This window comes from Contarinia nasturtii, unplaced genomic scaffold (assembly GCF_009176525.2).
Source record: "Contarinia nasturtii isolate CC-2019 unplaced genomic scaffold, AAFC_CNas_1.1 Cnas_scaffold_928, whole genome shotgun sequence".
Lineage (NCBI taxonomy): Eukaryota > Metazoa > Arthropoda > Insecta > Diptera > Cecidomyiidae > Contarinia > Contarinia nasturtii.
The window spans coordinates 3,659,049-3,670,042 of NW_022198275.1; the positions used below are offsets into that span (position 1 = coordinate 3,659,049).

Genomic DNA, 10,994 nt, shown 5'->3' on the forward strand with positions numbered 1-10,994 from the left:
ACAAATTTATGTGAGCAAAAACCAAATATACAAACAGACAGCGCAAAAGTAAAACAGCCTACTTACATGTGTTTCTTATGTAAGTAGGCTGTTTTACCTTTGCGCTGTCTGTTTGTATATTTGGTTTTTGCTCACATAAATTTGTATTCGTCTTTTTGCAGAATATTCTTTATGTTATTGTTTTCTTCTTAGGCCGTCATTTGACAATATACTAACCAGCTTGTTGGGCGCAGGTCACATGGAAAGCTGCATAGCAACTGTTACGTTGACATTGAATGCAGGCTCCCATTTTTTGTTTGCAAATATAACAGGTAAGGCGCCAACGTGCCGGCGGAATGGTTTCAATCGAGTCGATTGGCTCCAGAAAAACTGTATTTGCAAATCGAACTTCTGGTATCCAAAGTGCACAAACAACGTGCGCCCATTGATTTCGATCGGTTTGCTTGAATGCACCGCCCGTATTCGGACACAGTACACAATCAACCGGACGACTGGGACTTTGTAAACAACGACGACACAACCATTGACCTTCTGGAATGTACGGTACACCATAACAATCTTGATGTACTGCCAAATTACATCTGTCACAAAATAAAATGAAATTGGTATTGGTGGCGTCGCCTGAAATTGATAGATAAAAATGAATATTACAAAAAAGTTACAGTTTTTGTAAATATTTTTTCAATAGATGAAAAGAATTTCCAATGTACCGTCCAAACAAATGCAACAAACAGCATCGGCATCAACAACAGCACCACCTTGATCGTTTGTTGTTTGAAAATACGATTCTTTCTCCAAGCGATCCATCAAAACTTCGAGTGTGTACATTGGAACGGCAGTTAGTCCAGTCTCGGCCCGTTCATTATTCATTCGTTCAAGCCAAATTGCATCTTCTTCATCTACGTCGTACTCAATTTCGCCGTCCAATTCTTCTGGACTTTTTTCAATGAATCTTCACAAAAAAAAGAAGAAAAACATTTAATTTTTGTATAAATATTATAAACTTTGAATTTTGAAAAGAATGTAATCATACCTGATGTATGCGTTTGGTCTTTGTGGTGCGTCGCAAATAGAGTAGTTTTCAACTTTTTTATAGTTGGCTTCGGGAAGTTTGAGATGTGGTTCTGGTTCTGGTTCGACAAATGTTGGTGCTTCACCTTTTTCCACCAATTTTTCATAGTCTTCCGCTTCAATCATTGGTATCGGATCAAGCGTAGAAACTTTAATTGATTTGCCATCAATTTCAAATTGAACCACATGTTGTGCTTCTAAATATGTTAAACCTTCTTTTGGCGAACCAAAATTGGCTAAACCACCGCCGCCGGCTGTTGCAGCGACCGGTGATGTTTTTTGTTTTCGTGCCGGTGTTCGAACTGGCGTTATTTGTTGTCTCGTATCATGATCATAGTTAACCAAATGATATTGTAAACCATAAATTGATTTGTATGATTTATTGCATTTTTCCACTGGACACTTGTATGGTGATGGTGCTCGTGCCAATGTACGGCAATAATCGATTGGATCAAAATCCAAACCCATTTTGTTCGTTTTATTCACAAAATTTTCAAAACAAAACACACTTTCTTAACAAAAAACCAACAATTCTCATGCTAAAATAACATTTAAATCGGATTTAACACTCATTTTGTGCATTTAGAATAAATTTCAATCGCGGTATAAATTGTTTACGCTGACAGATGACAGCTGCGAACCAATGTATGCGTATGTATGTGGTGTAGTACTAGATTTTATTCACTCAGAGAGAGAGCAGATGAAAATGAGAGAATATGACATGTAACAGTGCATGTACGTCCAATTTGACGGATGGATATAAATTGAATGCACTAAAAATACACGACATTTCAAGTGCATGACGAAATGTTGTATAAATTAAAGAACATTCAAAATAAATAAATTTTTATTCTTAACTAAAAACGCAATTTTTTTACTTAAATTCCATCACTCGTTTCCATCACACCGAACATTTATATTTGACGATTGAAGTTAATAGTGTTTTTTTTATCTTATGCGTACAAGTAAAATCGATACACATTTTTCCAAAGTGAAATTACATAAAAAAACCATTGGGTTTTCATTACAAATACATTAATTACTGGGCGTTGATTGACACGATTATTGTGAATTAGTTTTTTTTATTGATTAGTTTTGATAAAAATGGATGGAAATAAGGATGAGGCGCAACGATGCATAAATATTGCATTAGATGCTGCTAGATCTGGTGATTTAAAACGTGCCGAAAAATTTCTACGCAAGGCTGACAGTTTATATCCATCACAAAACGCCAAAGGTAATAGTTCGTTTAGGAAAGGGTTCACATTGAAACATTTTTTGAATAATTAAATACATTTATCGTATCAAATAGATCTTCTAGCCGATATTAAATCGCGAGAAACCGAAACAAAGGACTCCAGCGATGGTGTAAGAAAACGTAATACAAACGCAAAGGCCGAAGCATCTCAATCAAAACAAAGTGATACATCGTCCGGTGACTATACCAAAGAACAGTTAGAAATGTGCGAACGAATTCTTCGCTGTAAAGATTATTATGAAATACTGCGCATCACTAAAGAAGCCACCGACTCGGAGATAAAGCGTGCATATAAAAAATTGGCATTACAATTGCATCCAGATAAAAATCGAGCACCTGGTGCGGTTGAAGCATTCAAGGCATTGGGCAATGCGGCCGGCGTTTTGACTGATGCAGAAAAACGAAAACATTATGACATGTTTGGAAGTAAAACAGACAAAGGACCCAAACGACACTATCACACAAATCATGAATACGAGCATGCATACCGAGGTGCTGGCTCTGGATTCGATTCCGATTTCACGGCAGAAGAGCTATTTAATATGTTTTTTGGTGGTGGGTTTCCGCAAGCGCGGCAAACTACCCAACGACAATATGCTTCGCGTCGCGAATCAACGGTACAAAAATTCACAAAAAAATATTCTTTAAAATATAGAAAATTGTTCATTTTTATTGTATAATTCTAGCATTACCAAAATCATCAGCAGCAGCCATCGTTGGCGTTTAGTTTAATTTTGATTCTTGTGTTGATTTCTATGTTGGCGTCATTTTTTACATCGGACCCAGTCTATAGTTTGTCGCAAACTGGGTGAGTGACATTAATTGAAAGAAATTCAAAAAAAAATGTCTTCATTGTTTTTTTTTATTTTGACTTTTTTTAATTCCAGGAAATATAATGTAATACAGCGCACTCACCACCTGAATATACCGTACTATGTTCGAGATACATTTAAGAAGGAATACCAAGGTTCATTGCATCGACTAGAAAATAGCATCGAAGAAGAATATATTATGGTGATGAAGCAAAATTGCATGCGAGAACGTAGTTATCGTAAGTAGAGCCGATTTCAAGGTCTCCACATTCCATTAATTTACCCAATTTTTAGGTGAACTAATGATAGCAAAAGCTCGTAATTTCGGCAATGAGAGACAATTGGAAGAGGCTAAAGGATTTAAAGTGTCGTCGTGCGATAATCTGGCCCGTCTTGGCCTCACGAAATATATACTACACTAAATGATGCCGCATCAATTTTATGTGAAAAGACATCAACCAATAGTTGACGATGGTTTTCGTGTATTATTGTTGTTCATTTTCTTTTTATTTATTTAATTTAGGCCATTTGAACAATAAAACCATACGCGCCGATGCAAATAAATTGTATGATTCCGCGTATAAATCATTTGGAATCTAAAACATACCTACGAAATGTTTTTACACATGTAGTATTTTATGCAATAGAATTAAAAAAAATTAAAATTCTTTAATCGAGCAAATTTAATGTGTGATTTTTTCAAACTCTTTTTTGAGTTTTTCTTTTAGATTTTAATAAGTTGATTATATTTTATCAGTTTTTTTGAGTGAATCAATTTTTAGCTAATTAGAAGTTAGAAGGAAAATGATTTAGCTAGGATATTATAAACCAAAGCCATATCAAAATTGTTATAAATTGATTTTTCATTTAAATTGTAACCAGAAATATACAAAAAAAATTATATTATTATTTCAAATTCCACATTTCCGTATTCAGCATTCCAAGCGATTCCCAAAACCAATCTTACTACACATAGAAAAAATGACCAATTAAAAAACAATCTACCGACTTTTACTACATAATTTTAATTGATTGATTAACACACTTCGAATTCTATCTTTACAATTTGTGATAAAATCTTCAAAAATCATTTTCTAGTCATTTCTTTCGGCCATACGTCCATAGTAAATTCAATCAAATTTTTTCCGCTGAACCTGTTTCAAAACTATGATTTCAACAGATATGCTCATTGTAAAAATGTTTTTATTTATCTTTAGTTATTAAAGCAAAAATACGTTATTTAAATGGACGCACCCAAAGTATAAATAAATTTAAACTACCTATAACATTAAAATATTGTATTTTCATTTGATCATTCTGCTTCAATGTCGATTTCATTGTCATCGTCACTGGTACAACTGTCGCTCTCTGCACTACTGCCACAAGCCATGTCTTGATCATCATTTTCTTCGTTGTTTTCAGTTTTTGGCGCTCGATTTTTGTCACTTTTTGTTTCTTGTCTCGAATGCCGCCATTTCTGAGAGAAAAAATAGAACGCTAGTTGAAATGATACGCTGTATGCTGAAAGATGCTAACTTACCATGCGACGATTTTGAAACCATACTTTTACCTTGAAACATTTTTTTAAGTGAAAATAAGTTCAAAATAAAAAGTGCATATTGTTGAGAATACATACTTGTGCATCAGTCAATCCTAGTCGGGCTGCCAATTTTCGACGATCGGGTTTGGTAATGTATTTCTGTATTTGAAACTGTATTTCCAAGCCTTTGCGCTGAAGTTGACTAAAAACTGCACGTGACCAGGATCGTTTTCGTTTAGCTTGACCAATGGCAACATTATTGGCAATCGTTGTTCCCGTTGGTGGCGGTATACTAGTAATTTTTGGATTCGTTGGATCAACAAGGCAATCTAGACGATGCTGAGTATTTTGAAAATGAGGAAATGAAACGGAACTTGGCAATAGAAGTCTATCCACACCGAAACTCGGACCAAATGGCAGAGCGGCAATCGATGCGCTGTGATAATTCGGAAGAGGGTATTTTATGTGGCGATGCAATGGTAAGGCAGAACTGTTTATTGGAAAACCTAAGAAAATAATACACGAAAAATATTTGGTGATCACAAAAGACAAAAAACTATTAAAAATGGAGATAAACTACAAATAAAAAATGAAACTAAATAAGCCACTTATTAACCACAACTGTTCCCTATAGATTTTTTTTCAAACGGTTAACCAAATGCTATTATCAGAAAGCAACTGTTTTTTCCCATATAACACAATTTGTGTCCAGACGGTGTTTAAACTCATTTTATGTAAACATTGTTCATCTTTTTCCGACCGAATAAACCATCCTCATGCATACTCCGAGTCGGTAGTTAGCGTTAAATCGGTATTCATCTCATTGATGCTTAAGATATATTTCTCCATCATTTAAAATGGCTCGAAAAACACGAAATTGAAACACAAAAACAAATAATAAAATCATCAATCAATTATCGAATTCAATTTTTCTATGTAGAACGGGTTAATTGCTGGTAGAATGATATAAAATTCCACAGAGATGAACAGGAAATATATTATTATTAGGAGTTTGTATATTTAAATCGAGACATATTGATGTGTATTTCTCATTCACCACTTGTACGAACATTTGTTAAACATCATTTATGCAATTTAAACAGAAGCGTTTTCTTCTTCATTCACTCATTTCGCTGGTCGTATCACATCTCACGTCAAGCGTTTGTTTACATGAAAACCAATTGGTTTGTGTGTAAAACAAACCGAAATACGTAATTTATAAAAAACAATATTCGTTCCATTGAAATAATGATGATTCTGGTGCAAAGGATCTATATATCTTTTACTAAACACTGAACCTTTTTTTTTGTTTAAGTAGTTCGTCGAAATTTATTACCTTGATATAGCGATGAATTGGATATGTATCGCATTGGCATTGGCCTATAGAGTCGACCGTAATCCTCAGCAAAAAAGGATTTTTGTGGTGAAACTGCTTTTTCATATGATTTTTGATCAGTTTCAGCATCAGTTTTTTTCAAACAACTATTTAAAATACTGTCGACACTAAAGTTTATAGCCGTGCAACTTTTGGCGGCTTCGACCATTTCGAGTGAATGTGTCTTTTTTGATGGCATATCACTTGTGTTCTTTTCCATTTTCGGCTCATTATTTTGATAATTTATTCACAATTCATTGTATTTGGTGTACTTTTAAATCAATAGTCTTTATTAATTCGTCTTCCAATGACTCTTTGCTATAGTTTTATACAATTTAATCTTTCAAAACATCATCATCGCACTACATTATTTTTGATATTAGAAATAGTGATGCTGATTACCATATCTTTATTCCCAAGTTCGTGGAGATTAATTTTTATTTTCATTGGTTGTAAGGCGTCATGTGACTTGAATCATTTATCATCACACCGTTTGATTTCAAATGGATAAACAAATTCAGATTAGTTACTTCTATTTAGTACATTTTCAATCAAGAAAATTGATTTCCCGGTGAGCCGATTGGCATTAATTATCGATTTTAGCGTTCAAAAATCCAATAATGATCGCATTCCTCAATAGAAATAAAGACCAACACACTTTAGAAATCGTTTACATTCCAAATGAAACGGTTTTATTTATCAATCTAAACGATTTATTTACATAATAAACTAATGAACGGATTTTCTTAAATAGATTCATTGTCGGTCAACACTATTGGTTTAGTTTTTTTTTGCATTTCAAATATTTGTTCGTTAATTAAAAATGTGTGAAATCCCTTTCACATTTGCCACTTATTTTGAGTCATGAAAAACCATTTTTTCAAATTTTAAATGAATATACACTGAACAATTGTTCACAAATTGTTGTTAACATCGAACCAGATCCAAAAAACCATGATTCTATTTTTTTAAATGATAAAAAAAAAATCTTAGCAAAAGTCCTGTCGGTTCCCCGAGTCTCACAAAATGATCGAACGTTACATCGTAATCCCAATTTCGAACTGAGCGTTGGCTGTGATTTTGTATTTCGTTTAAGTATCATATCACGATCGTTTCACTTTGTATCTGGTTGATGTGCTGTTGCTGTTGCAGTGATTCGAATAAAGTGGGAGGAGACTCAACGGCGATTGGTTGAACGATCAAATTGACTCGAATGCTTGTTGTATCGCGATAATATACACTGTTCTAGTCACTTTTTTCCCTCAGATATTATATGTGCGAAATGATTGAATGAAGTGGGAATGCAACAGTTTTGTGCAAGCAATTAGCAAACTCAAATAAAATAAATCTCAATGAGATTGAATAAAATATATGACTTCAAACAAGAACACGATCGCATAGTCAGCACAAGAACAAGATTTACATTGACCCAGTCTAATTTTTGCTTTGGTTCTGATCGTGGTATAGTTCACAGTATGTAAAAGGTATTTCCTTTGAGCTGCAGATTATTTACGATCGAAGATTATCAGAAATATGTTAACATGACAATAAAGCTAATTGGAATATTATTGACAACCGAAGCCACTTCTCGAATGAGAAGAGAAGATGGAATAAGCGTAAACAGTCTGTCGGATAAATTGTGAATTTATTATGGACTCTTATTCGCACTCTGTTCGTGAACCAAACTTGCTTAATGGCAATTCAAATAATTCATTATAGTATTTTTTGGGCATTAATTTTTATTTCAATTAAAGAAATCAATTGAACCTCTACCATGTTTATGGATACATTTAATTCGAAAAGTGGCACTTATTTTATAATTTGCGTGATAACTATGATCAAAATCGTCGACAATTGAAATATTTTCATGATGTGCTACGACTCGTTTGTGTGTGTTCCTTTCCATGATATCGTTTAATTTCGCATTCTGCAAAATGCTGGGTTGGCAATAAATTCGAGATTTATTTGCATTTAATATTTAATTTAATACATTGCATTTCATTTTTATTATGATCACATTGTGATTGGCGATTGGTGCATTTTTGAACCTGCGCATCGTGGACTCCATTTTCATGTTGTATGCAAAAATTGTGCGACTGTGTGGGTATGATTAATTATCAAGTTTGAATCAATTCAGATAATCGCATGCATCTATGTCGACTTTGGACGTGCAAAATTACGGTGAAATGGTTTTTATATGTCGGTTACGTGTTATTTAAAAATGAGCAAACACAGAACGAAAGAGATATTTGATTCGTTGTGTTAGCACGGATTGGCCACATACCGTTCATTATCTGGATGATGCACGAAATCAAAACCATTTAACGCACACTTGAGAACCCGATCCTGATCATCGATGCCGGTGCCGGTGCCGTTACCGATGTCGACATCGTCGGCCGAACTTCGATACCGTGTAGAAGTTGCATTCGGCGAGCGAGGAACAACAAAAGCAAAGTTATGAACATAATTCGCATTGTAAGCAGACACTAAATGCTTTATTTTGATTGTGTTTAATATTACATGTAATTACATTATATCACAGCGTCAGTTTATTTTATGCGAACTTTTATTTATGTGTCACATTTATTTGAATATATTCGTATTGGATGCGAGTCGGGTGGCAATCCAAAAGAGAAATGAGACGCATTCTTTTTTCGATTTTTCACTCGTTACGAAATATGTTCTGTATATATTCTGTGTATGTCTAAGATTGTTGCATTTCGTCTTCGATTTGAATATAGATTGGCCAAATCGATAACGAACCGATCTTATGTTTTTTCAGTCTCTCGACATTGCTTCCTCTTATTTTTTGACTTCATGTATGTTTTATCACATTTTCTTTCAATTTTTGTTAACAAATATCTCAAATTCAATAAAGTTCATCTGAATGAGGTCAAATCGATCAGGTTTTTTTTGGTGAACATATTAATTCGGCCGAATCACAAAAATTTACAAAATCGTTCACCAAATTGAAAATAAAACGATCCTGCTGACAGTTATGTGCTGCAATTTTATTTGGACTTTTGCATTACGATTGATGGTGAATGTTTCATGCATGCTTAGCGCACAAAATTGTGAAGTGCGTGTGCCACCCGCTAGGACAGCCGACATGTTTATTAACAATTTCACACAATTTGGCAGCCAACAACAAGGCAACTCATTTGAAATAGTATACGGCAACAAACGCAAATCACAAATATAATAAAGCAAGCGAGGTAAACACACGGTTCAGCATCAGCAGCTCCAATATCATTCATAATAAACTAATAGCAATTTACTTCCTCCAGCGATTTGCGGCGTGTGTGATACAGAATTTTTCTTTCTCCCTTCGCGCTGTGTGTGCGACTTAAACATCAACAGCACATTGGGAGTCTACAGTAGGTATCTTTTTTCTTGTGATTCGCTGCTTTCCAATTCAACATTTCAAACGAATGTTTAAAAAAATGCAGACTAAATTTATTTATTAATAGAGAATTTTTAATTTTTATTTAATTTTTCACAATTTTAATGAATTCATATATGCAATAAGAAACCGATCAGAAAGAAAAAAGTTCAAAACTAAAAAACCAAGTGAATGTTATACAAAAACAGAACGCAAAAATATTAATATTTATCTTGATATGTATTTTTAAAGTTTAATTCAAATAGAGAGAGGATCAAACCAAAACTATACTTCTAACCTGTATTCACTGTATTATATGGATATTTTCTATGTTCCCATATCTAAAGCGTACGAACAACGAACACATTCTTAGGTTTGTAAGCTATGTAAATGTATTTTCTCAAAGTAACTAAATATTAAGATACTAAATGTAAATCGGTGAAACTTTGAATCGTTTTTTTTTTTTTTTTTTGAAAAATTGGAACCATTTCTCGAATACAAAATAATTGGGCATTTTTACAGAAATATATACTTATTATACTTACTATATCTGTATAGTATATATCAATAACATGTTGTGTTTTAAGATTTTTACATTAAAATGTGTTTTGTTGAAGCTTCTTTGTGCTTCGATATTATTGCGTTTCTTATATTTCTTAAAATATTTCTTCGCAAAGAAAAAAATTGTGGAAAATTTTACTTTTAAACTTTTGTTGACGCCACTTCTTAACAAAGAAAAAGTGTGTATATTTTGTTTGTTTGTCTAATTTTGGTATTTCACAATATGTAATTTGGAAATTTGTTAAAGCTAAATTCTATACGTATCGCGTAAATATGTTTAAACAGAGAAGGAGACGGGGGTAGGTGAACCGTCCCGAAAATGGTTTGTACTGTAGTGTACACATAGCTGTACAAGAGTGGTGTGTACGATCACAGATCAAACAATTTTCGGAACGTCTGGTTTCTCTGTTTGAACCTATTTACAATATACGCATATTATTTAGCTAAGAAATTTGTACCGTTTCGTGCAAATCAAAGCTTAAACCAATCCGTAAAACCGTTCCAGAATCAATTTGTATGAGAAATATCAAACTGGTGTGACCTCAACATTTTTTGTGATCTCTAATGTAACTGTATATAGAGTCACATTACATTAGAGTTCATAAAAATTATTGAGGTCATACAATGGAAATGTGTATAAGTATAAATACTATTATAGAAATCGCAACGGGTCCCCGACCCGAACATCCGACCGACGACCCAAAATTTCAATAAATACACTTGAGACACTTTTTAAAAACTCAAAATGTCAATATAGCATAAGTCACAAGTACGAATTCATAAAATCTATTGTCACGTCATTATGTGCAAAAATCATTGAGCTATTAATTTGAAATGACCAGCTGGTACATTCCGATTTTGTGACATGTATTGAGTATAATTGTAATAAGTAACTATGATTCTGGGCTTGAATTTTAGTATTAACAAAATCGAAATATACCAGCTGGCCATTTCAAATGAATAGTCAGCTCAATATAATGTCTGCCTTGTCATTG

At 33.5% G+C, this 10,994-nt stretch overlaps 4 protein-coding genes across 4 annotated transcripts in view; 1 reads left to right on the forward strand and 3 right to left on the reverse strand.

The window, feature by feature from the left end:
* LOC116343023 (bromodomain-containing protein 1) overlaps positions 1-1,662 on the reverse strand; it is a 4,738-nt gene extending 3,076 nt beyond the window's left edge. The window contains exons 1-3 of the mRNA XM_031770891.1: positions 1,034-1,662; positions 711-952; positions 217-621 (exon numbers count right to left, since the gene is read on the reverse strand). Of these exons, the coding sequence (XP_031626751.1) occupies positions 217-621; positions 711-952; positions 1,034-1,539 (1,153 nt within the window). The 5' untranslated portion in view covers positions 1,540-1,662. The remainder of the gene's footprint in view (positions 1-216; positions 622-710; positions 953-1,033) is intronic.
* Positions 1,663-1,816: 154 nt separating this feature from the next.
* Positions 1,817-3,823, forward strand: LOC116342821 (dnaJ homolog subfamily B member 14-like). The gene is made up of 5 exons (XM_031770582.1): positions 1,817-2,308; positions 2,384-2,946; positions 3,016-3,137; positions 3,217-3,380; positions 3,436-3,823. The coding sequence occupies exons 1-5, from the start codon at positions 2,176-2,178 to the stop codon at positions 3,561-3,563; spliced, it is 1,110 nt and encodes a 369-aa protein (XP_031626442.1). The 5' UTR covers positions 1,817-2,175; the 3' UTR covers positions 3,564-3,823.
* Positions 3,824-4,293: 470 nt separating this feature from the next.
* Positions 4,294-7,255, reverse strand: LOC116342822 (homeobox protein H2.0-like). Its single transcript, XM_031770583.1, has 4 exons — positions 6,018-7,255; positions 4,778-5,187; positions 4,682-4,711; positions 4,294-4,618 (listed from the first exon to the last, which is right to left on the reverse strand). The coding sequence occupies exons 1-4, from the start codon at positions 6,274-6,276 to the stop codon at positions 4,454-4,456; spliced, it is 864 nt and encodes a 287-aa protein (XP_031626443.1). The 5' UTR covers positions 6,277-7,255; the 3' UTR covers positions 4,294-4,453.
* A 3,557-nt stretch (positions 7,256-10,812) lies between these two features.
* Positions 10,813-10,994, reverse strand: part of LOC116343105 (TBC1 domain family member 1-like) — a 14,973-nt gene continuing 14,791 nt past the window's right edge. The window contains exon 9 of the mRNA XM_031771002.1: positions 10,813-10,905. Coding sequence (XP_031626862.1) covers positions 10,813-10,905 — 93 coding nt within the window. The remainder of the gene's footprint in view (positions 10,906-10,994) is intronic.